Source organism: Phocoena phocoena, chromosome 3 (assembly GCF_963924675.1).
Source record: "Phocoena phocoena chromosome 3, mPhoPho1.1, whole genome shotgun sequence".
NCBI lineage: Eukaryota > Metazoa > Chordata > Mammalia > Artiodactyla > Phocoenidae > Phocoena > Phocoena phocoena.
In genome coordinates this window covers 127,365,453-127,391,736 of record NC_089221.1, presented here as the reverse complement: position 1 = coordinate 127,391,736, position 26,284 = coordinate 127,365,453, and the positions used below count along the sequence as shown (strand labels likewise).

General features: G+C 47.4%; 1 protein-coding gene across 2 annotated transcripts in view; it reads right to left on the bottom strand.

The window, feature by feature from the left end:
• Positions 1-499: 499 nt before the first annotated feature.
• The window catches only part of NDST1 (N-deacetylase and N-sulfotransferase 1), a 65,063-nt gene continuing 39,278 nt past the window's right edge, over positions 500-26,284 (bottom strand). The window contains exons 5-16 of one of the 2 annotated variants that reach the window (XM_065873144.1): positions 25,479-25,566; positions 19,282-19,436; positions 18,446-18,631; positions 16,700-16,828; positions 15,206-15,388; positions 14,185-14,281; positions 12,838-12,961; positions 10,748-10,922; positions 7,898-8,071; positions 7,134-7,243; positions 5,317-5,419; positions 500-1,718 (exon numbers count right to left, since the gene is read on the bottom strand). In XM_065873144.1, the coding sequence (XP_065729216.1) occupies positions 1,599-1,718; positions 5,317-5,419; positions 7,134-7,243; positions 7,898-8,071; positions 10,748-10,922; positions 12,838-12,961; positions 14,185-14,281; positions 15,206-15,388; positions 16,700-16,828; positions 18,446-18,631; positions 19,282-19,436; positions 25,479-25,566 (1,644 nt within the window). In that variant the 3' untranslated portion in view covers positions 500-1,598. The remainder of the gene's footprint in view (positions 1,719-5,316; positions 5,420-7,133; positions 7,244-7,897; positions 8,072-10,747; positions 10,923-12,837; positions 12,962-14,184; positions 14,282-15,205; positions 15,389-16,699; positions 16,829-18,445; positions 18,632-19,281; positions 19,437-25,478; positions 25,567-26,284) is intronic. The other variant, XM_065873145.1, reaches the window with a different exon arrangement.

Below are 26,284 nucleotides of genomic sequence, written 5' to 3'. Positions count from 1 at the left end.
ACCCCAGCCTTAGTCACTTCACATTGTTAAAAGATGGGGGCGGGAGGGGTGGGTAGGAGCAGGCCCCAACCAGAAAATAGCCCAGAGACCCCCTTGTTGGCAGGGGACCTGGAGACAGTTCTGTGGCTCCCAGGCCAGCTCCCAACCTAGCACCATGTGAGGGGAAGGGGAACAGGCCAGCCTTTAAGCCCCGGAATCTCCTACCCCAACCTGGCTTTTCCTTTGGCCAAAAGTGACCCAGGGTCACCGCGCTTCATGAAGCCAGATCTCCTGGAAAGAGTAGGTCTTCTCGCCAGCTGTTCACCTGGGGCAGCCCCGGGGCGGCCATGGCACTTGACCTCTCCCAGGGCACTTCCATACTGTGTCCTTGAGGCCTCCGCACGTGAACACGCCCCCCCCCCCCCCCCCACCGCCGCCCTTCCATCCCATTCTCTAGCACTGAGATATGACGCCCTTTTGGACTGGGGCTTGCCACCATTTTGTACGACTGAATTAAAAACAAACCCAACCAAAAAAAATATAATATATATATATATACATGTTATATATATATATGTAACACAGTGCGACCCCAGCACCCAGGGTATAAACTCTGGCACCAAGAAAAAAAAATATTAAAATACTTTAGCTTCTTAGTATTTGGGAGGTTAAGGGGCTCTCTAGAAACCCTTGGCCACAGGCAGCTGGCGCAGAGCAGGCATGGCGGTCTCATCAAGTCTGCCCAGCATCTGCCAGGGGCCAAGGCCAGGTGGGCTTAGGGACAACATATGTACACTGGGACATGTATACGGCCGACTCCACGACCGCCTCAGTCCTTTACCACAGGAAACACCACACATGTCATATCCCAGGGGGAAGAACTGGGGTAGGGTTGAGGCCTGGGTCTCTGGGTCCAAATGCGTGGCAGTGCCCCAGGGCCCTGAAGGAGGCCTTTAGGACTGGGTGGGTACTGTAGGAACCAGCGATTCTTTCTCTAAAGAGGGAAGGTGAGATGGTAAGGTATGAAGCAGAATGGGTGTGGAGGTCCAGCGTTCTCTCGAGCTGGACACGCTCACACCCAGCCTAGGGACCACCTCTGGGTTCCCAGCTGCCCCCTCTGAAGAGTCTGGCTTGAACCATCACGGAAACGTCCAATCTCTCTCCCTGGTTTGGCAAAAGCCCCAGCTGGGCTCTTCTCCTCGTTGTCTGGAGGACAGGGAAACTACTACTGAGTGGACACCCTACTGGAGCAGGGAGTGATGGGATGGAGAGGGTAGGGTGGGTAGAACACAGGGACAGAAAACAGAGTCCTATGGACTGCTTCCTACCAGCTTGTGGTCTTCCACCAACAGGAAGTGGCCTCCCCATGGAAAACTATGAGCAGAACGGACCCTGGTTGGTGAAGGAGGTCCTAGAGGCCACCAACCCAGCACTGGACGCTCTGAGGCGCGTGTGGACCTGCCTGGGCTCTTCTCCTGGCCCTACCTGGGCTGCAGCAGAGTATTGCTTGTAAGTACTTGGCCAGCCCGGGCCCAGCTCCCCACTCTGCAGGTCAGTCTGGCTCAGCGTGTGGCGGGACGTCCCTGCCGTCACATTCAGTCTGGCTGTGGTGGCCGTGGCTACCTGGTGTTCTGGAGCTCCTCCCGTAGCCAGGTGGGCAGTGTCTGGCCCATCTTGTACAGCAGCTTGGAAAGCTCAATGTTGTGGTCCCGGTAATAGTCCTTCAGGAAGGCGCGGGACTGTAACAGGAAGGAAAGCTCAGATCTTGGTCACGTGCTGACTCAAGAGTGACCCCCCCCTCTTCCTTAAAACCACCATTCCATTGGCATCATCCCACACTCCCATTATTTATTCACAATCTTCTTCAAAAATCACAACCTTCAAAAGAAAACTCATATAGTAGGAGCACCAAAATACAGCACACAAGGTCAAACTTCTTGTGATTGATAGGGAGAAGAGAGAGAATTAAAACCAGGGGCAAAGAAGAAAAGGGAAACATAGTATTTTGTTGAGGATTTTTGCATCTATGTTCACTAGCGATACTGGCCTGTAATTTCCTTTTTTTGTGGTATCTTTGTCTGGTTTTGGTATCAGAGTGATGATGGCCTCGTAGAATGAGTTTGGGAGTGTTCCTTCCTGTGTAATTTTTTGGAAGAGTTTCAGAAGGATAGGTGTTAACTCTTCTCTAAATGTTTGCTAGAATTTGCCTGTGAAGCTATGTGGTCCTGGGCTTTTGTTTGTTGGAAGATTTTTAATCAGTTTCAATTTCAGTATTTGTGATTGGTCTGTTCACATTTTCTATTCCTTTCTGGTTCAGTCTTGGAAGGTTGTACCTTGCTAAGAATGTTTCCATTTTTTCTAGGTTGTCCATTTTATTGGCATATAGGTGCTTGTCGTAGTTTCTTAGGATCCTTTGTATTTCTGTGGTGTCAGTTGTTACGTCTCCTTTTTCATTTCTAATTCTATTGATTTGAGTCCTCTCTTTTTTAAAAAAAACTTTTATTTTTTATCTTTGGCCGTGTTGGGTCTTCGTTGCTGAGCACGGGGCTGTCTCTAGTTGCGGCGAGCCGGGACTACTCTTCATTGGGGTGCGCGCGCTTCTCACTGCAGTGGCTTCTCGTTGCAGAGCACTAGCTCTAGGTGCCTGGGCTTCAGTAGTCGCGGAGCACGGGCTTCGTTGGTCCGCAGCATGTGGGATCTTCCCGGACCAGGGCTTGAACCCATGTCCCCTGCATTGGCAGGTGGATTCTTAACCACTGCGCCACCAGGGAAGACGTCCTTTTTTTCTTGGTGAGTCTGGCTAAAGGTTTATCAATTTTGTGTATCTTCTCAAAGAACCAGCTTTTAGTTGTATTGATCTTTGCTATTGTTTTCATCTCTATTTCTGCTCTGATCTTTATCCTCAACAAAATACTAGCAAACTGAATCCAACGATACATTTAAAGGAGCATGATCAAGTGGGATTTATCCCAGGGATGCAAGGATTCTTCAATATCTGCTAATCAATCAACGTGATACACCATATTAACAACTTGAAGAATAAAAACCATATGATCATCTCAATAGATGCAGAAAAAGCTTTTGACAAAATGCAACACCAATTTATGATTAAAAACGCTCCAGAAAGCGGGCATAGAAGGAACCTACCTTAACATAATAAAGTCCATATATGAAAAACCTACAGCTAACATCATTCTCAATGGTGAAAAGCTGAAAGCATTTCCTCTAAGATCAGGAACAAGACAAGGATGTCCACTCTCACCATTTTTATTCAACATAGTTTTTAGAAGTCCTAGCCATGGCAATTAGAGAAAAAGAAGAAATAAAAGGAATCCAAATGGGAAAAGAAGAAGTAAAACCGTCACTGTTTGCAGATGACATGATACTATACACAGAAAATCCTAAAGATGCCACCAGAAAACTACTAGAGCTAATCAATGAATTCGACAAAGTTGCAGGATACAAAATTAATACACAGAAATCTCTTGCATTCCTATACACTAACAAACAATGAAAGATCAGAAAGAGAAATTAAGGAAACAATCCCATTTACCATCGCATCAAAAAGAATGAAATACCTAGATGTAAGGCCGGATACTATAAAACTCTTAGAGGAAAACATAGGCAGAACACTCTCTGACATAAATCGCGGCAAGATCTTTTTTGACCCACCTCCTAGAGTAATGAAAATAAAACCAAAAATAAACAAATGGGAACTAAAAATAAACAAATGGGAACTAATTAAAAGCTTTTGCACAGCAAATGAAACCATAAACAAAACAAAAAGACAACCCTCAGAATGGGAGAAAATATTTGCAAATGAAGCAACCAACAAGGGATTAATCTCCAAAATATATAAACAGCCCATGCGGCTCAATATCAAAACAACCCAATCAAAAACTGGGCAGAAGGCATAAATAGACGTTTCTCCAAAGAAGACATACAGATGGCCAGAGGCACATGAAAAGATGCTCAACATTGCTAGTTATTAGAGAAATGCAAATCAAAACTACAATGAGACAGCCCCTCACACCAGTCAAAATGGCCATCATTAAAATATCTACAGATGACAAATGCTGGAGAGGGTGTGGAGAAAAGGGAACCCTCCTACACTGTTGGTGGGAATGTAAATTGGTGCAACCACTGTGGAGAACAGTATGGAGGTTCCTTAAAAAACTAAAACTAGATGTATACAATATGATCCAACAATCCTCCTCCTGGGCATATATCCAGAAAAGACAAAAACTCTAATTGGAAAAGATACATGCACCCCAATTTAATAGCAGCACTATTTACAATAGTCAAGATGTGGAAGCAACCTAAGTGTCCATCAACAGATGAACGGATAAAGAAGATGTGGTGTATATATATATATATATATATATATATATATATACACACACACTATAAAATACTCAGCCATTAAAAAGAATGAAATATTGCCATTTGCAGCAATGTGGATGGACCTAGAGATTATCATACTAAGTGAAGTCAGACAGAGAAAGACAAATACCGTATGATATCACTTATATGTGGAATCTAAAGTATAAATCTATTTACAAAACAGACGCAGAAAACAAACTTATGGTTACCAAAGGGGAAAGGGAAGGGGGAGGGACAAATTAGGAGTATGGGATTAACAGGTATACTGCTATATATAAAACAGATAAGCAACAAGAATTTACTGTATACCACAGGGAACAAGAAACTACTACAATATTATAAATCAACTATACTTCAGTTTTTAAAAAATTATCAAGGGGTAATGGGAAAAAAAGGGAAATGTAACCAGAGTCACAGTGTGTGCCCTTTCCCCTATATCCTTATACATGCCATCCTCAAGAATGCCTTATCCTTCCATGCCATAGGTCCAAATACCACCCCATCCTTCCAGGCCCAACTCAAGAGACACCCCCCCACCTCGTCTGAGAAGCCTTCTTACCCATCCAACTTCAAGTGGCATGTCCTTGTTCTGTAGTCTCACAGCACTGCTGTGTAGTCATACCTAACTACACAAAACACTTCCTCCCTTGTATTCTACTTGTTGGCACATGTGACTCATTTCCCTCCTAGACTAGGAGCTCCTTGAAGGCAAAGAGCAGGTCTGATTCATTCTCAAAGCCCCATAGCATTCAGCCCTTGTAGGAGAAATACTCATTTGACTAAATCAATTCTGATCCACTATATCCCCTAGCCCACATTTCCTCCTGTTAAGAACACCACCCAAGAAACGCCAAGGTCCGTGAGTGCTGCGTGTCAGGTAAAGAGAAGACTCCCTCCAGTACAGGGACCCCCAACATTTATTCCCCTGCCACAGGCAGCAGGTCTGCTACTTACGTCTAAGTCCATCTCTGGGTATTTCCGGCCCTTGCTTTTGCCTAGACACTTGGTTTTTCCTCCTTCGAGCAGCTGGCACCAAAATCCTTTCTTTGGATCAAACCTGTGAAGGTGGGGAAAGCCTGTGGCTGGGAGCTGGCCCAGCCGAGCCCAGCCCCTTCCCACTTCAGGCAATGTTCACAGACCTCAGGAATGGCAGAGCCTCCTAGAAAATCACAGGATCCACTCCCATAGGCACACTCTGGTCTGTGGGACTGATACTTGCATCTGTTTGCCCAAGCTCTGGCTCTGGGCTCCACTAAACACACCTGCCCCCTCTTGCCAGCAGAGGCAGGCCGCACGCTCTGAGATCTCTCTTCTCCTGACTGGGCAGGCTCAGTTGCTGCAGCAAGTCCCTAACATGAACACTTCCCATCCTTCCTTATTCTGGGGATCCTCTTAGCACTCTCCAACTCAGGGGTGAGAACCCAGTAGGGGGAAAGAAGTTTAGTGGAGGTTCTTTTGCTTGTCAGTAAATTCAATCTTTACTAAGAAATGCTGTATCTACAGTTGCATTTAAGCATGGGCATCACTGGAAAGTTGTGGTTTTTTTCTAATGAATTTCAGAAATGATAGAGCAAGACTGCCTTCAGAACTGAAGTCATGCTGGACCTTCAACCGTATTTTGGGGAGAGGAGATCTGATGCTGTCATGGAGAGGAGAGGCATAATGGCATCAGAATTCAGTCCCAGATCAGGAACCATTAGGAGGTTCTTGGGCATGAGGACAGAAGGAAAACACAGTTCACATTTGGCAGGAGAGGGAGATAGGGATTTTTGAATGGGTCCCAGGGTAGGCACATGTGATGGTGATGGCGGGGACGATGGTGATGAGCATAGCTATCATTTACTGAGATTAGTACATCCCGGGCACTGAGCCAAGAGCCCCACCCACATGCTTTCATTCAAGACAGTGACCCTCCGGAGGTAGGAATTATTACCTTTATCCCCAACTTACGGAGAAGGAAAGTGAGGCTTGAAGGAACTAAGACACATGTCCAAGGCCCACAGTTAAAGAAGATGTCTGGGATCCTAACCCAGGCATCTCTACTGCCACAGCCATACCCGCAGCTGCTGCTCCTTTCTACCCTCAAAGGGAAGGACTGACTACCGTTTTCCACCTTCCGTTTTCAACTTCCAAAGTAAGGAGAAGGGAATATTCTTGCTGAAGGGCTTTCCTAAGAAGGTAGCTGGGGAAGGTGACTATTTCTCCTTCTCTTGAGACTCCCTCATCCAGATGAGCGTGTCACCTGTCTGTGATGTACCCTAGGAGACAGCCTCTCCCCAGTCCTGAGCCCCCTCAACACAGGCTGGCACTTATCCATCTTGGGACAGCGTTCTCAGTGCACTTGCACTGGGTTTTGAGTGATGGGAATGATTAGTCAAGGACAATATTTATAGTATCTTTTTCCTTAAATTATATTGAAGTCATAATCTAATGATAAGAAACCCTTGTGGGAACTGGAATTGCTCATTGCTGGTCTAACTTACTTAGGTAAAACACTGAAAATGTTCAGCCCAGAGTGAAAAGAACACCCCAGGTGTAGGACTGACCAGAGTAGAACAGAGTCATCACCTCACCTTTTCCTGAGTCAATATCTTTATTAATGTGACTCAAGTCATGTTAACTTTCCTGCTAAACTACCATCAGGGACATGCGTACTTCCTCACATTTGCTGACTAGTCTGTTTTTTTCTCCTAATCATTCAAGCCTTTGGCTTTTGGGCCCAGGTGCCTGCTCAGGACATCCCCCCGTTGAAAGGCCAAGGCAACACTCACGCCAAGGTTTTGTGGTAGTCAATGGTGTTCGTCACCCCAAGGAACTTTTGCACTGTGTCCATCACTTTGGCAGGTTCCGTTCGCAGCAGTTTGCCATCCAGGACCAGAATCTGGAAAAAAAGAAAAAGGCGAGTGTGATCTGAACCTGTTTTCACTCCAGTGGCAAACAGGCTCCCGGTCTTCTGGGTCAGCAGCCATGGTCATAAATTGGGGACCCCACACTCTGTAGACTGCTTCTTCCTCCACCTGTGGACGGGAGGTGCCGCCATGCCTCAGTCCTGGGCAGTCTAACTAACTCCCTGCTTTCTGCCAGCTTCCTCTGACCGATGCCATCCTCTCCTAGGGTTTAAAACCCTGCCTGCCCCTCATATCCCTATGACACCCCCTCTCTGCCTCTCTCCAAGTTTTTGGACCACATGTCATTCTCCTGCCTAAACCCTCCAAGGGTTTCCCTAAAATGCCTCAGCAACCTGGCCCCATCTACCTCTGCAACCAGGCTCTCCCTCCGTCACACACGCCTGTCTCCCTCACTCCCAGGGGCCTATCCCAGAGCTTTTTGGGTCCCCTTAGGGATAAAGAGCCTGCTGTGATGGGACAAGGGCTTGGGATAAACAAGACTGAAACCTTTGAAGACCCCAAAGATCTAACTCTCCAATGACACCATGTCTGGCCCTGTAACTGGTAAAAGAGATTTGAGGCTGTCTGCTAACCGCCCAGAGCCAGGGCTGTGATTGCCCTCCCGAGGGTCAGGGACAGGCAGCTACCTGGTTGGCGTGAAAGGCGCTGAGCCAGCGCTCAATGTGGGTGGCATACCAGCCGGGGACCAGGCAGCGGTTCTGGAGGGCGCGCAGTTTCAAGGATGCATCGGGCGCAGCAGCTGTGATCACCTCGTGGAAGGTGTACTTCAGGGCTACTGGGTCATCATGGGCTCGCTGGTGCTGCAGACAAGGGGAGAGAGAGGGTCAGCATGTCACGTGGAGGGACCAAAGGAAGAGGCTTTTGTGGGACAGAAACCAGGAGGCAGCCAGAAGACCCTGAGCTGGAACCAGGAGCCCTGGGTTCAAGTTCTGGTTCTACCTGTCATTACCCAGGGGAAGTCATAGCCCCTGGGAGCCCTAGTTTCTCCATCTTTGAGAGATGGGAGTTGGACTAGATCAGAGCTTCCAAATGCTGGTTGCTTCACACCACCTCTGTGATTTCTGCCATATCCATAAACCACCTGTACATGACAAGTCAACGTAAGTTTCTTTGCATTGAATCATCTTTCTTATTCACGTAAATGTATTTCAAAATAAAACTCAATACTGTCTCCATAAATAGAAAATTAGAATCAGTTGTCATATATAAAGGTAATCATTCATAAATACAATAAAAATAAAGCAATGTTCTCAAACACCAGGGAGATACAAATGTCTGCTACAGGCCCTGATACAGTCATGAGGGTGGGGCCCCTGTGATGGGATTGGTGCCCTTGTAAGAAGAGGCACCAGAGTTTGCTTGCCTGCTCTGCCATGTGAGGACACAGAAGGTGGCTGTCTAAAAGCCAGGAAGAGAGCTCTCACCAAGAACCAAACCGACTGTCCCCTTGATCTTGGACTTAGACTTCTAGGCTCCAGAACCGTGAGAAAAAAATTCTGTTGTTTAATCCACCCAACCTATAATATTTTGCTATGGCAACCCAAGCAGTCTAAGACAGAAGGATTGGGAAAGAATTGGAAAGGGGAAAACACCAGGTTTGAACCACCTAAAATAATGCCACGGGCAGTCGGCATCTGCATAATTCCCAAGTCCAGAGATCAGGAACCTGTCCACCCGGGGTAACCCTCACGAGCCCCTACACCTCCACTGAAGATCACACAGAGCTTGGGTGGGGGAGGTGCAATAATGGTGCATAACAGCTCCCCCTCCTGACCTCCCCTCTGAGGCAGGCCACTGTCCTTCCTCTCCCTCCAGCACCTTCCTGGATCCTCCTGGTAGGAATTAGTCCCCCTTCTCCTTATCCCGCCTCCACCATGGACAGAAGAAACAGGGTCTTAGACCTCAAGGAGCTGGGTTCAAAATGGCAGCATATGAACTTGAGCTAGTCACCTGGCTTGCTGAACCTTGGTCTTCTCATCTGTGAGAGGGGACACGCACAAAGCCCTCTGCCCTCTAGAAAACTGCCGTGACGCTCCAATGAGGTGAAGAGGTAGAGCAGGAGCATTAGAACAGAATGGGGACGGATTGCAGCCAGGGCCGCTTTCCCTCTACAGCCTTCTCCTTCCTCTTTCCTTCCCCCGATAAGAGCAGACAGCCAATCTCTGCTCATTGCCAGGAGGTGGGGAACACTCGGCAGAGCAGAAAAGAGAAGTGGCCTTTATTCCCCCAAAGACAAAGCCCAGAGGGAAGGAGAATACTGAGGTATAGACAGAAAGTCCTAGAGAAGCAAGTGGAAGAGAGAGATTGCCCACCAGACGAGGAGGGTCCCCAGGCTTGGGGAGTGAGAAGAGAGAGAGAGAGGTCTGTGGGAACAGGGAGCAAAGAGGGTCTGCACCTGCCTCCTACCAGCCTGTGGCCACAATGAGGCCCCAGAGAGGAGGCTCAGAGGGTGGCCAGACCTAGAGGGGCCTTCCTTGATCGGCTCTAGACGAGGAAGCCCCACGCCCTGGCACTGTGGCATAATCTTAGGAAGACTGGCAGGCAGGGGAGGAAAACCCCCAAAAGGCCAGAGCCTAAGCTTTCCTGTAAGCCCAGTGGAATGATGTTCAGAAAAAATTAAGTCATGTCATTGAAATTAAAGAAAATTCTAGTTCTTACATAGTCAGGTAGGAACTAGGAGTTACACTCTCTAGCACAAACTGCAGTCCACATAACTTCCTTACCTGATCGAGCATTTGCATTCTCCACTAAGAATGGCAGGTCCTGAGTCTTGTCCTTCTCTGATTTCCCACCTCCCTTCCACCCCGTGCCCAGCAAGGAGGCCACAGTTAGTATGAGCCCAGATCACTGTTCACTGAATCTAGGCTTCATCAAGATGGAATCAGCCTCCACCTCTTGTTGATGTCAGAGTCAGAGGCAGGTCCCCAGACGAAGCTGGGAGGGTGAGCAGGTAACTCGGCTGGTATTCAACATGGATTTCTGCCTGGCTTCTCCTCCGGGCTAGAAGTGCAGTGGAGGCGGGACCATTCTTACCCACCACGGCATTCCAGGAGCCTACTGAGGGCTGGCACAAAGGAGGCGCAAAATAAATATTTGCTGAGGGACTTCCCTGGTGGCCCAGGGGTTAAGAATCCGCCTGCCAATGCAGGGGAGACGGGTTCGAGCCCTGGTCCGGGAAGATCCCACGTGCCGCGGAGCAACTAAGCCCATGCGACACAACTACTGAGCCTGCGCTCTAGAGCCCGTGAGCCACAACTACTGAAGCCCGTGTGCCTAGAGCCCGTGCTCCGCAACAAGAGAAGCCACTGCAATGAGAAGCCCATGCACCACAATGAAGACCCAATACAGCCAAAAATAAATAAATAAAATTTAAATAAATAAATAAAATTTAAATAAATAAATATTTGCTGGTATTTATTGGTGGCTGAGCGGTAGACAGAGCCCGTACCCCCACCCAGGGCCCCACCCCGGCTCACCTGGTACCAGGAATAGGCTCGGTCTGCTGGGTTGATGAGGATGGTCAAGACCTTGGCCTTGGGTAACAGGGCAGCCGCCCGCCGGGGAGCCACTTCCGAATCAAAGTAGTTGGCGCTTTTCTCAAAGTAGAAGTCAGAGGTGGTGTTGGAGGGGATAGGGAAGAACTCCATGTACCTGCAGGAAGCCCAGAGAGCAGGGCTCGCAGGCAAGACCCAGGATGAAGGGGCCTGAGGGATGCAGCTGGGAGGGCCGCGGTGGCTGGGGGTGGAACTTGAGAAAGCAAGCAGGCACATGGCTCTCAGTCAAACAAGGACTCACTTCTGGCAGGGGTCCTAGATGGAGTGGTCACTTGGCAGTGTCCGTTTTATGAATTCATTCCTTTTTCGGGGAGACTCTGGGGTCAGGAGGATGTGAAGACTTGTGGGTGTGGTATGGGTGGCAGGGTATGGGAAGAGGGCTGCATCTTTCCATCCTAAATGGGATGGTCCCAGAGTGAAACTGGCAGGGCCCTAACTCTCACTGCCGCTAGGGGGCAAGCGGGGATGCCTCTGACCCGGGGACGCCAGCACTCAGGGGAGGGACGCCCTCTGCTGCCTCCAGACTGACCTCTGATGGTGCTTTCTAAGCTGCTACTGTGGACCAGGAGACAAGGCGGGGATGGGGTTCACCTCCTGCCACCCATACCCCCTCCCCGGCCTCATACGGGTGAACCTGATAGCTTCCCAGATGAACCTCCCACATCACACCCAGAGTGACTGTCCACACCAGTCCTTTGAGATCACCTGTAGGTTGAGGGCCCCTCAGAAAACTAAGTGAACACTCCAGACCCTCCCAGGAGCACCTACTGAGGCAAAATAGAGGTACACCTTCAGGGGTTTGAGGGAACCAGAACCCACAAAGCCTACCCCAGTTAAGGACGTAGGATCCCTACTCTATCCTGTGAGATAGGGTTTCTCTTAGGTGGTCCCAGGGACCCCTTTATCAGAAATCAGAATCACCTGGGGGCTTGTGAGAGTTCTGCACCCCTACAAACAAAATCAAAATCTTGAGAATGGAGCCGAGAAACTGCTAGCTCTCTCACATTTCTGAATTTTCTCTACAAAATAGCATTTTTACGTCCACAATCCATCGTTTGTTATATCTAAATGGAGAAAGCTCTGAGAAAGAAGCTTTTTTCCTAAGTTTGTAGCAAAGACATTTGGCAGCAAAACCTGACTTATGAATCTCACTTGGCATAAATATTCACATACTTTGCTACAGATATATTAATGTATTTGCTAATGGGCACTGCCCCAGACCTTGGTGAAGGTGCTGTTAAAGATACTGTGTCTCTCTAAATCTGGAAAGAGGTGACTTTCAGTAACGCATCTGGCTACAGTGGGTTTTAGATAAGAGATTGTGGCAATATTGGAGCGAGAAATAGGTAGATTGACAGATGATTGGTTAACTGAAAGACAGCTAGAAAGAGACTGATGGAAATACACACAGAAAAATACCACAACACAAACAGAAGAATGCCCATGATCTCTCTCCTCAGGTAAACCACTGACATAAAAATAATAAACAAGAGTAACACATGGGTTACAACCGCTGGTGACAGGTTCTGGTGAGAATCTGCAATTTCAACCACCTCCCCAGGAGACTCCCTGAAGGCTAGAAAGCCACCCCTGAAGGGCTCACAAGAACACCTCCTGCTCCACAGTCAGCCATCCACAGTGGGAACGGCCAGCCTTCGGGTCAGAACCCTTGGATTTCAGCCCCAGCTCTCAGGACCTCGGGCATGTCCCTCTTCTCCTCTGGGACTCAGGGTGTTTCTGTGCAGGCGAGGGAGGGGCTGGACTTTGATTTCTAGTATTCTCAGAGCCCAGGCAATAATGTAAAGGGGCAAAGGGCTTCCTCATCAACTATCCCATCTGTGACCAGGCTCCAGCATCATGACTCAAGGGTCACCGTGTTTTGTCCCTGTTTACAGGAACTAGCTGTGTTTAAGCGAGCGCCAGCTGCTTCCTGCTGTGGCCACAGCAGACCTCCTCCTGGGTAGACTCCATGCGACCATCCCATCCCACTGTTGACAGAAAGGCCCACTCACCAGTCGATGCCTTTGTGATAGTTGTGGCCATTAAAAAACTGGATCTCCTCAAAGGTCTCGGAGCTGGGGTAGTTGCTGCTGAGGTCGGGGTGCATGCCCAGGAACAGGTAGAGGGCCGTGGTGCCTGCGGGGAGGGAAGGTAGGTGAGACCTGGGCCCAGCGCCCCAACACAAAGATGGAGTCTGAAATTCTGGGTTCTGGTCCTGGCTCTCCATTACTCACTGGGAGATACTGGAAAAGTCCCTTCCCTTCTCTGGGGTTAGTTTCCTCATCTCTACCATGAAGGAATCATACTAAACTCAGGATGGGCAAATACATGGCTTGCACGTGGGCACGCCAACTCCTGCATCCACTGCAGACATCACTAAACCATCACAGCATTCTTCATCACTAAACAAAGACTTGGCCTCAGAATCCTCTCACCACTGTACTCCAGCAGTCATGTCCACTTGATTACTGTCTCCTCAATCCAGGAATTAGACAGTTTCTGCTGGTCCCTCTGGCTCTGGGCCTCTGTGCTCTCTGGCACTTCGGAGGAACTCAAGGACAAGGGAGTTCCAGACTCTCCAGTGTGCTGACATGAAATTCTTGAAGGGCTAAGAAATCTGGCTCAGATGCCTCCTCTTTGGGTACCCTTCCTTCACTCATACTCCCTCCCCTAATTGACAGTACAGGACCGACCCCCTCCTTTAGAGAGTTCATTCCTTTCCTACATGTGAGTCTACAGTTAATATGCTATAATGAGAGGTTCCAGAAGAGAAGGAGACTACAGAGTTTGGTGATCAAGAGTATAAGTTTTGGGGTCACAGAGACCAGAGTTCCAGACCTGGATCTGCCATTTCCTAACTAAATGTGTTAGGGAAATCACTTAATTTCTCTGAGCCTTGAGTGTTTTGTCTGTAACATGGGAGTACCCATCCATGCCATATAGTGCGCATGGTAAATACTTAGCAACCATCTCTCCTCTGCTCCCTCCTGTACCTCTGGCAGACATGACTAATTGATGACAGTCTTCTTTGCTCTGTATCAGTTTTGCCTGGCACTGCTCCAACATGCAGAGTAGCCGATCTGGGCTTCTCTGATTTTACTCTGAGACTCCCAGCAGGACACAGCGAGAGCTCCCTGAGGCTGTGGTTCAGGACAGACAGGAGAATCCAATGCCCATCCTCTATCCTCTTCCCACCTCCACACTGATGGGCAATTCATGTTCACCCCAGCTTCACTCTCACTTCCTGGGAAAGAGGGGGCAGATTACTGGAGAGTGGGACTAGGGCATGGTGGCCCCCAGAATTCTGTGGCTGAGAGAGCAGGCACTGGGGGAGGCTGGTCAAGAATGGAGAGACCTGCCTGTTTTCTGGGGGCCAATGATGAGGAGCTTTGGGAAGCGGTCACACGTCTTCTCCTTGGACCAGATGTCTTTATGGCGTTTGTCTTCACAGGGATCCTAAAACAACAGGGGAAGAGATGTCAGGGGTGCCCAAGAATGGACACTGGACTCCCACTGCACATGGATATGTGGCTCTTACAGCCCTGAATGACAAGTGTAACTGCATGTGCCCTTGTCACATCCCCATCTCGGGACACTGAACGGCTGGCAGGCAGCAACCATTTCTAGTCAGTCTCACGCTCCCAGACATAGCCTAGTAAAATGCTCAGCATAACACTTGGCTCGTGAGCTCCTATTGTTGAATTTAAAAGTTCAGCAAGAGGTCAGCAAACTTTCTCTATAAAGTTTAGTAAACCTTTTGAAATATTTAGTAAATATTGTATTTTAGGCTTGGGTACTATCCGGTCTGTTGCAACTACTCAGCTCTGCTGTTGTAGCTTGAAAGCAGCCACAGATGGTACGTACAAGAATGAGTGTGGCCATGTTCCAATAAAACTTTATTTACAAAAACAGACTGCAGGCCAGACTGGCTCACAAGCCATGGTTTGTGGACCCCTGAAACCATCAATTCCAGCTTCTGCTTCCAGTTTTTTACAGCGCCCTGGGGCAACTTCCCCAAGAACTGTCCCCCAAGCCCTCTGATCAGTCCCCTTTCCCATGCTCAGAGCCTGCTGGAGTGAGAAGGTACATGCCAGGCAGGGCAGCTGCTTTCCACACTTGTGTACACTGTGTTCCCGTACAGTTCTGTGGTGCTGTTTTTCAGAGGTGAGTGTGCATGCACATAGGTCTGCAGGGAAGGTCTAGTGTGAACAAGAACAAGCACGCATGCCCACGCTGGTGAGCAAGTGTGCACCTGTTTACACTTGAGAGAGCATGAGGGCCTGAGGACTGAGTCCCTGAGACCATACCTGGGGTGCATGCCCGTGCGTGGTAGGCCTTCCATCCCTGCCATGAGGCACCCAGGCCACCCATCCCACCCACCTGCCAGAGCGGGTCCTTCTCCTCAGAGAAGATCTGGAAATACTTCTGGGCCAGCTGCACCGGGGGCAGTGTCTGCAGCCGGAGGTTGGTCCAAGAGTGCAGGAAACGCACCAGGTGCTTGAAGGTGTACAGGCCCAGGCGGTCATTCCCGTAGTTGGACAGGTGCGTCATGAAGATGCTAATCTGCTCCGGGGAGGGAAGATGTGAGGCGGGGCCAGTCAGCCTCTGAGCCCCTTTCACTACCTTCACCCCCACTTCTGACCCTCTGGTCTTGCTTGAGCTTGCAGGGCCGCGCTCAATGACCAGTCCAAGGTTCACCGGGGCCGTCAATAAACTCACTGTGTGAGCTTGGGCTAGGTACAGCCAGGTGAATCTGGTCTGACACCTGAAAGGGGAAGCTGACCTCCTGTGCATGTCATATGGGTGCTCTTTTCTACTTTTTTGGCAGGAGGGTGAGGGGGTGCATGGAAGATAAGGGGTACACGGTTACCCCATAAAGCTGATAACACCACCACTTAATATCTATCTAATATTATTAAAGTATGGATGATTATTTCCATTTTACAGATAAGGAAAGAGAGACCCAGAAAGTTCAGCTGAACTTTCAGCTGAACTATATATATAGTGCATTTTAAACTATCTATCTATCTATGTAGATATATAGTTTAATATATAGCTTAACAGATTCAGTTTACTATGTATATTTATACAATATTTATATTTTTATACACAAACACAAAGATTGGAAAAAGAACAGACAAAAATGCCAACACTAATGGACTTCCCTGGTGGTGCAGACTAATAAGAACCTGCTGTATAAAAAAAATTAAATTCAATTCAAAAATTAAAAAAAATAAACAAAATAACAAGTTAAAAAAAAAAGGGGGGCTTCCCTGGTGGCGCAGAGGTTGAGAGTCCGCCTGCTGATGCAGGGGACACAGGTTCGATCCCTGGTCCGGGAAGATCCCACATGCCGCGGAGCAACTAAGCCCGTGCGCCACAACTACTGAGCCTGCGCTCTAGAGCCCGTGAGCCACAACTACTGAGCCTGCATGCTGCAACTACTGAAGCCCGTGTGCCTAGAGCCCGTGCTCCGCAACAAGAGAAGCCACTGCGATGAGGAGCCCGCGCACCGCAACGAAGAGTAGCCCCCGCTCACTGCAATCAGAGAAAACCTGTGCGCAACAACGAAGACCCAACGTAGCCAAAATCAAATAATTAAATAAATAAATTTATTTTTAAAAAAGTGCCAACACTATTGTATGGAAGTGCAAGGTTATAAAAGGGACAAAAAGACTTCTCAGATTCTCCACCAAGGTCATGCAGAGGAGCGGGGACACAGCCAGGGCTAGAGTGCGGGATTCCCAACTCCTGGCTGCACACTTGCTCCTGCCCCTCCCCCCAGGCCTGGGAAGGCCTGCCTCGGCTGCAGACGACTGTCAGACCGTCCCGCAGCCCCTCCTCACCGCCAGCCAAGGGCTGTGGAGCACTCACAGGGTTGAGGAGCACCGTGAGGAAGAGCTCGCCCCCGTTGATGATCTTGTCCAGCTCGCTGGAGCCGCCTGGGTACTCGTTGTAGAAGATCGTGTGTGTGAAGAGGCCGCAGGTCTGCCGCGGGAGGACCTGAGGATGGGGCGGGAGAGACGAGCTATGGCTTCTCCAGGCACGGATGGTGACGAGCAGGGTCACCAGAAAGGGGACCTCAGAAAGGCAGCCTCTTGTGTGACCACACACACCCCAACCCTTGGGGGTCTTCTCCACCAAAGACCTGCAGCCTGTGACACTCCCCCAAGTAAGCCCAGGGGCCCTGGGCTTACTTGAACACTTTTCATATTTCTCTGTACAAAATGAGCAGACTCCAAAGTAACAGGGACAGGCAAGTGAGAATGTTTCTGGAAATTTGGACTGTGTGCCCAGCGAGGGTCCCTGCCCCTCTCTAGAGCAGCTCTCCCAGGCACGATCTGTGACTTCTCTCCTGACTTTACAACCTGCCTCGTAGCACTCTTGGTTGTACATGGGTTTAGCTGTTTAGTATGCGATCCAGGAGGGCAGAGAACTCACCCGTCTCATCACCGCCTCATCCCCAGAGTCAGTAGGAATGCCTGGGAGGTCAGAGGATAGACGGATGCAGGCATGAATCTGGCCTTCCCATGACTGCCCATCTGGACTGATGAGAACCGTCTAGCCACTCCAGTGGCTGAGGCCAAAAACCTGGAGTCATCCTTGCCTTACCTCTCTCTCCCATACTCTATATCCAAGTCATCAGCAATTCCTGTTGGCTGTAACTTCTAAATATGTCCAGAATGTGATCACGTCCCAGCATTGCACCCTGGTCCAAGCCACTATGCCTCAACGGGAAGACTGCAGCGGCCTCCTAACTGGTCTCCCTGCTCCCCACTTGGCCCCCTACAGGCTTTGCAACTCACAGCAGCCAGAATGATGGAAATCCTCTTAAAATATGAGTTAGATCATAAGAGCACTCCATTCAAAACCCTCCCATCACAGACTAAAAGCTAAAGTCCATCCAGAGGCCTTATGTTGCCCTGCATGATCTGGTCCATCAATCACCCCTCTGACCTCATCTCCTACCACCTCCCCCCAACTTGCTCCCTTCCAGCCATACTTGTCTCTTAGTTGGTCCTCAAAACCACGCAGCACAAGCCTGCCTCAGGGCCTTTGCACTCGTCTTCTCTGCCACGCATGCTCTTCCTCATGTAGCAGCATGGCTCATTCCCAGGAAGGCTCTCCCTAACCATCCTGTTTAAGCTTCTCCTCTCCTCAGTACTCCCTGTCTCCATTCCCTGCTTGATTTTTCTCCACAGCATTTATGCCATCTGACCATTGTATACTTTACACAGTTACGAATGCACTGTCTCCTGCCTCTAGAATGTCAGGTCTACAAAGGTGAGAACTTTTGATTTTGTGCACTTCAGTATTCCCAGTGTGTAAAAAGCGACAGACACACATTTTACATAAGCCAACGAATGGATGAGACAGAGGCCTTTCCCAGGGCCTCACTAGAGGCCCATTAAAGAATGCTCATCTCCTGATCCCGTCACAAAAGCATAGGAGTAGCTCACGAAAAAGGCAGACTGGTAGTCCTCCTTCCCCGGGATAGAGAGCCTCAGGTGACAGAGGGGACAGTAGAAAGTGGCCTGAAACCCCTAACCAGCTCCCCAGACTCATGCTTCCCAGGAGAGCATGTGCATACCTGCCTCCCAGGCTCTGGGCCACACTCACCATGATGCCGTTGTGGATGAAGCCACGGCGGTAGCGGGCTGGCTTCAGGTGGGGGTACTCCTCCGTGCTGGTCACGCGGATGTTCCACACCTGCTTCCAGGCCTCGTACAGCTGCACGTGCACAGGGTACACGCCCGAGTGGTGGGGCGCCACTGCGTACCCCATGTCTGTGGGAATGCCGTGCTCCTGGGGAGAGGAGGGCCAGGGCAGGGTGAGCAGAGGGTTTCTTCCCCTCTGGGCTTTATCTCCCCTTTGCAGAGAAAAATCAGAGGCTAGAACGGCAGAGCAGCGGGTCTGAGCCCTTGAGGTGCAGATGGGGAAGCTGAGGCTCAGGACCCAGAGTCTCGGAAAGAGGCACCAGCCGAGCCGGGACTCCAATTCGGCCCAGCATTCACTTCCTCCAGCACCAGGAGTGAGGAACAAGGACGGGTGCTGTTCCTGCCTCTCTTGGCCTCTGACTGGCTGGTGGCTCAGGCTGAGCCAGCAAGCAGGCTTCATCCCCTCCTTGCTGGGCATCTCCTCCAGCCTTCTGGGGTACCCACTCTAGCCTGAGGATGAGAGCTTGGGCTCAGGAAGCAAACAGGCCTGGGTTTAAGTCCTGCACGGACCTCTTATTAGCTGGTGTGGCCTCCCAGAGCTCCAGTTTCTTGTTTAAAATGAGGGTATTGAGATACCAGCCTCTTGGGATCCCTGTGAGGCTTTAATGAGACAGCAGCTATAAAGATGTTAATAAAAAGCTGTCAGACGAACTGCAGAAGCAGCACAAGGCCAGTACTTCTGACCCCCAGCCCAGCCCCGAGCCCTCCCGGCTCTGCCCTGTAGGGAATCTTACTCACGACAGCGAACTTCTTGTTCAGGGCCATCTGCTCAGCCAGTACGGACTGGTTGTGGAAAAGGTGGGGCTGCATGTGGCTCCACATGTGGGGGAACCACCAAAACTCCTTCACGTACGACAGCAGCAGGTCGTCCCCCGCGTCCTCAGCATCAGTACCTACAGCCCGAGCACAGGCAGCTCAGCCCGGCCCACCTGCCATGAGGCCTGGTGATGGGTGTGCACGGCCACAGCCCACCTGAGAGCTGCTTAGAGCGGTTCCGTGAGCTACAGTGTGGGGCAGATAGAGCCCCAGTCCAGGGCCCTGGATTCGAGCATGGCCTTGACTCAGTGGGTGACTTTGGCCAAGTACTCCCCATCTCTGGCCCTTGGGGCCTGTCTATGCAATATGCAGTTCAGAGGCAATGATTCTAATGGTTTCTTCTAGCTCTGACTTGCCTGCTGTGATCCTATTCCTATTTTTCTACTGGGTCATTTGTCTTTTACTTATTGACTTGTAGATGCTCTTTGTATATGTACAAGATGTTTAACCCTGTCTTGTGTATATCACTACAACTACATCTGATATGCTAAGGGTTAAGAATATAAAAATACACACAGACAACCAAGTGTTGCTCTTATTTGGCTTTGGAGCTATGCTGCAGACTTTCCTCCCAGAACTGCAGACTAATAGGGTTTGCCTAGAACTCAAGAGAGGCTGTCCTCACTGTGGCCCACGCAAAAGGCAGCTCGAGGGAATGCTCACTACAGATGACTACTCAGAGGCTGTTCCCTTCTGCCCAGTCCCAAGGGGCAGCTTGTGAGGACCTTGGGAAAGCCCCCAAGAGGAGGGCAAGTATGAACCAGGCAACCCTGAGCCTTCAACCTCAACCCTTAAGACTCAAAAATTTAAAAAAAACTCATTCCAGATGAAGGAACAAGATAAAAACCCACAAGAACAATTAAATGAAATGGAGACAGGCAACCTACCTGAAGAAGAATTTAGAGTAATGATAGTAAAGATGATCCAAGATCTTGGAAAAAGAATAGAAGCACAGATTGTGAAGATACAAGAGATGTTTAACAAAGAGCTAGAGATTTAAAGAACAAACAGAGATGAAGAACACAATAACTGGAATGAAAAATACACTAGAAGGAATCAACAGCAGAATAACTGAAGCAGAAGAATGAATCAGTGAGCTGGAAGACAGAATGGTGGAAATCACTGCCACAGAACAGAATAAAGAAAAAAGAATGAAAAGAAATGAGGACAGTCTCAGAGACCTCTGGAACAACATTAAATGCACCAACATTTGCATTATAGGGGTCCCAGAAGGAGAAGAGTGAGAGAAAGGGCCTGAGGAAATATATGAAGATATTATAGCAGAAAACTTCCCTAACAGGAGAAGGAACCAGTCACTCAAGTCCAGGAAATGCGGAGAGTCCAATACAAGATAAACCCAAGGAGGAACATGCCAAGACACATATTAATCAAACTGACAAAAATTAAAGACAAAGAAAAATTATTAAAAGCAACAAGGGAAAAGCAACAAATAACATACAAGGGAATCCCCAAAAGGTCATCAAGCTGATTTTTCGGCAGAAACTCTGCAGGCCAGAAGGGAGTGGCACGATATATTTATTTATTTATTTATTTATTTATTTTTTGGCACGATATATTTAAAGTGATAAAAGGGAAAAACCTACAACCAAGAATACCCAGCAAGGCTCTCGTTCAGATTTGATGGAGAAATCAAAGCTTTACAGACAAGTAAAAGCAAAGTGAAATCAGCACCACCAAACCAGCCTTAGAACAAATCCTATAGGAACTTCTCTAGGCAGAAAAGAAAAGGCCACAACTAGAATCAAGAGAATTATAAATAGGAAAACTCACCAGTAAAGGGAACATAAAGTAAAGGTAGGAAATCATCCACACACAAATATGATATCAAAACCAGCAATCAAGAGGAGAGTACAAATGCAGGATATTGGAAATGCATTGGAAATTAAGAGACCAGCAACTTAAAACAATCTTGTACATATACAGCCTGCTGTATCAAAACCTCATGGAAACTGCACACCAAAAGTCTACAACAGACACACACACAAAAAAAGAAAAAGCAATCCAAACACAATACTAAAGATAGACATCAAATCATAAGACAAGAGGACAAAAGAGGAAGGGAAGAAAAAAGACCTCCAAAAACAAGTCCAAAACAATTAACAAAATGGCAATAGGAATATACATTTAAATAATTACCTTAAATTAAATGGATTAAATGCTTCAACCAAAAGACATGGGCTCGCTGAATGGATACAAAAACAAGACCCATATATATGTCGTCTACAAGAGACCCACTTCAGACACAGGGACACAGACAGACTGAAAGTGAGGGGACAGAAAAAGATATTCCACGCAAATGCAAATCAAAAGAAAGCTGGAGTAGCAATACTCATATCAAACAAAATAGACTCTAAAATAAAGACTCTTACAAGAGACAAGGAAGGACACTACATAACGATCAAGGGATCAATCCAAGAAGAAGATATAACAATTGTAAATATATATGCACCCAACATAGGAGCACCTCAATACATAAGGCAAATGCTAACAGCCATAAAAGGGGAAATGAACAGTAACACAATAATAGTGGGGGACTTTAACACCCCACTAACACCAATGGACAGATGATCCAGACAGAAAATCTACAAGGAAACACAAGCCTTAGACCACATGAACTTAACTGATATTTATAGGACATTCCATCTGAAAGCAGCAGAATACACTTTCTTCTCAAGTGCTCATGGAACATTCTCCAGGATAGATCACATCTTGGGCCACAAATCAAGCCTTGGTAAATTTAAGAAAACTGAAATCACATCAAGCATCTTTTCTGACCATAACACTATGAGATTAGAAATTCATAACAGGAAAAAAAACTTTAAAAAACACAAACACATGGAGGCTAAACAATATGTTACTAAACCACCCACGGATCTCTGAAGAAGTCAAAGAGGAAATCAAAAAATACCTAGAGACAAGTGACAATGAAAATACAACAGTCCAAAACCTATGGGATGCAGCAAAAGCTGTTCTAAGAGAGACGTTTACAGCAATACAATCTTACCTCAGGAAACAAGAAAAATCTCTGAATAAAGGTTATTCAGAGATTAATAGGCTAATAAACAACCTAACCTTACATCTAAAGCAACTAGAGAAAGAAGAACAAAGAAAACCCAAAATTAGTAGAAGAAAAGAAACCATAAAGATCAGAGCAGAAATAAATGAAATAGAGACAAAGAAAACAATAGAAAAGATCAATGAAACTAAAAGCTGGTTCTTTAAAAAGATAAACAAAATTGATAAACTTTTTGCCATACTCATCAGGAAAAAAAGGGAGAATTCAAATCAATAAAATTAGAAATGAAAAAGGAGAAGTTACAGTGGACACCACAGAAATACAAAGGATCATAGACAATGATACAGGCAACTATGGGCCAATAAAATACATACAGGCAACTATGGGCCACTAAAATGGACAAGAATAAATGGAAAAATTCTTAGGGCTTCCCTGGTGGCGCAGTGGTTGAGAGTCCGCCTGCCGATACAGGGGACACGGGTTCATGCCCCGGTCCGGGAAGATCCCACATGCCGCGGAGTGGCTAGGCCCGTGAGCCATGGCCGCTGAGCTTGCGCATCCGGAGCCTGTGCTCCGCAACGGGAGAGGCCACAACAGTGAGAGGCCCGCGTACCACCAAAAAAAAAAAAAAAAAAAAAAAAAATTCTTAAAAAGCTACAACTTCCCAAGACTGAACCAGGAAGAAATAGAAAATATGAACATACCAATCACAAGTACTGAAATTGAAACAGTGATTAAAAAACTCCCAACCAAAGTCCATGACAGATGGCTTCACAGGTGAATTCTATCAAACATTTAGAGAAGAGTTAACACCTATCCTTCTGAAACTCTTCCAAAAAAGTACACAGGAAGGAATACTCCCAAGCTCATTCTATGAGGTCACCATCACCCTGATACCAACACCTGGCAAAGATACCACAAAAAAAGAAAATTAAAGGCCAATATCACTGATGAACATAGATGCAAAAATACTCAACAGAATACTAGCAAATCAAATCTGGCAACAGATTAAAAGGATCACACACCATGATCAAGGGCATTTATCCCAAGGATGCAAGGATTCTTCAGTATCTGCAAATCAATCAATGTGATACACCACATTAATAAACTGAAGAACAAAAATCATACGATCATCTCAATAGATGCAGAAAAAGCTTTTGACAAAACTCAACACCTATTTATGATAAAAACTCTCAAGAAAGTAGGCATAGAGGGAACTTACCCCAACATAATAAAGGCCATATATGACAAACCCACAGCTAACATCATTCTCAATGGTGGAAAGCTGAAAGCATTTCCTGTAAGATCAGGAACAAGGCAAGGATGTCCACCATCACCACTTTTATTCAACATGGTTTTTGAAGTCCTAGCTATGGCAATCAGAGAAGAAAAAGAAATAAAAGGAATCCAAATTGGAAAAGAAGAAGTAAACCTGTCACTGTTTGAAGATGACATTATACTATACATAGAATATCCTAAAGATGATACAAGAAAACTACTAGAGCTCATCAATGAATTTGGTAAAGTTGCAGGATACAAAATGAATACAGAGAAATCTCTTACATTACTACACACTAACAACAAAAGATGAGAAAGAGAAATTAATGGGACTTCCCTGGCAGTCCAGTGGTTAAGACTCCGTGCTTCCAATGCAGGGGATGTGGATTCAATCTCTGATGAGGGAACTAAGATCCCACATGCCATGCAGTGCAACCAAAAAAAAGTCTACAAATAATAAATGCTGGAGAGGGTGCAGAGAAAAGGGAACCCTCCTATACTGTTGGTGAGAATGTAAATTAGTACAACCACTATGGAAAACAGTAAGGAGGTTCCTTAAAAAACCAAAAATAGAACTACCATATGATCCAGTAATCCCAGTCCTGGGCATATATCCAGAGAAAACCATAATTTGAAAAGATACACGCACGCCAATGTTCACTGCAGCACTATTTACAACAGCCAAGACACGGAAGCCACCTAAATGTCCATCAACAGACAAATGGATTAAAAAGATGTGGTACATATATACAATGGAATATTACACAGCCATAAAAATGAATGAAATAATGCCATTTGCAGCAACATGGATGGACCTAGAGATTATCATACTAACTAAGCCAGACAGAGAAAGGCAAATATCATGTCACTCATATGTGAAAGCTAATTTTTAAAAAAATGATACAAATGGACTTATTTACAAAACAGAAACAGACTTACAGATATCAAAAATGGTTACCTAACTTATGGTCACCTAAGGGGAAACATGGTGGGGAAGGATAAATCAGGAGCTTGGGATTAACATACACTACCATGTATAAAATAGATAAGCAACAAGGACCTACTGAATAGCACAGGGAACTCTACTCAATAGTCTGTGATGAGGGAATTCCCTGGTGGTGCAGTGTTTAGGACTCCACACTTTCACTGCTGAGGGCCTGGGTTCAATCCCTGGTCAGGGAACTAAGATCCCACAAGCCAGGCAGCACAGCCAAAAAAAAAAGAAAAATTCTGTGATAACCTATGTGAGGAAAGAATCTAAAAAAGAATAAATATACATATAACTGAATGACTCTGCTGTACACCTGAAACTAACACAACATTGTAAATTAACTATACTCCAATAAAATTTAAAAAAAAAAAGAAAGAAAAACTCGTGACAGTGCTCATCTCTGGGGTGGGTGCAGTTATAGGGCATTTTCATTTTCTCTGCTACGTATTTCTGTAAAATTCGTAAAATTCAACCAATTCCTTTCTAAGGCTGAAGTAGTACAAAGAATATTAAAAGGTGGTGGTGAGAGGGAGACAAGAGGGAGAAGATGCCCACCCCGCTGAACAGCAGAGTCTGAGGCCCGGGGACAGATGAGTGGGGGCCATCGTGTGTCACTGCTGTCTCCAAATGCCCTGTGTCTGGGGCTGCGACTGCTCTGTGGGCTGTCTGGCTCTGGGAGAGGCCACAGAGGTCAAATGTGGCCCTAAGTGGGCCCACCCGCCCACCTGCTGACCCCATGGCATAGCACTCCGAGGGTCTGGATGTTGAGGGCCCCTGGAAGTTGCTAGTGGGGGCAGAGCCAGGCCCACTTACCTGTGTGGAAGAATTTCCCTGAGTAGCCCAGGTTGAAAGTGAAGTTTGGGATGTGTGTCCGTAGTTCGTTCTGCGTATCAAATAGGGCCTAGGATAGGCAGAGTGGGGAGAAAGGGGTGAGGGGAAGCCAGAAGTTCCCCGCTCCTCCCAGAAGGGTTCAGCTCCTGCAGGACCAACTACAAAGTTGGCAGGGCCCATAGAAAAATGGAAATAGGGACCCTTGCTCAAAGATTGTTGAAAATGTCAAGAAGGAAATAGCAGAGCATTATCTTGAATATGGGCCCCTTCCAAGCATGGGGCCCTGTGTGACTATACAGGTCCCATACCCACGAAGCCAGCCCTGTGCTGCCGCCTCCACCAGGCCTCTGGCAAGACAAGACATAGACTCTAGCCTGGTTCTGCCATGCCCTTGAGGAAGCTATGAAAATTCTCCAGGCCCCAGTTTCCCCAGGTGTGAAATAGGGATAATAAGAGCTCCCTCAGGGGCTCTTGGGAGGATTAAATGAGATACTGCATGTAAAACAGCCTGGCATTTTGGTAACTGATGAAAAATAGTGCCATTATCATGTCTGTGGTCACTGCCCCTGTGAGCCTCATGTCTTCATCTGTCAAACATGGGGGATTTCACCTCGTTGGTGACTGCAAGGCTGATGTCAAAGGACCACGACTTTTCCAGAGACGTACTGTGTGCCCAGCAATGCAGTGTTTCCATGCACAGCTCACCCAGTGCTTTGCAAGTCAATGAAGGGATGCTGACACTTGTGAAACAAACATACAGTTGTCCTCTGGAGTCAGGACTCAAAAAA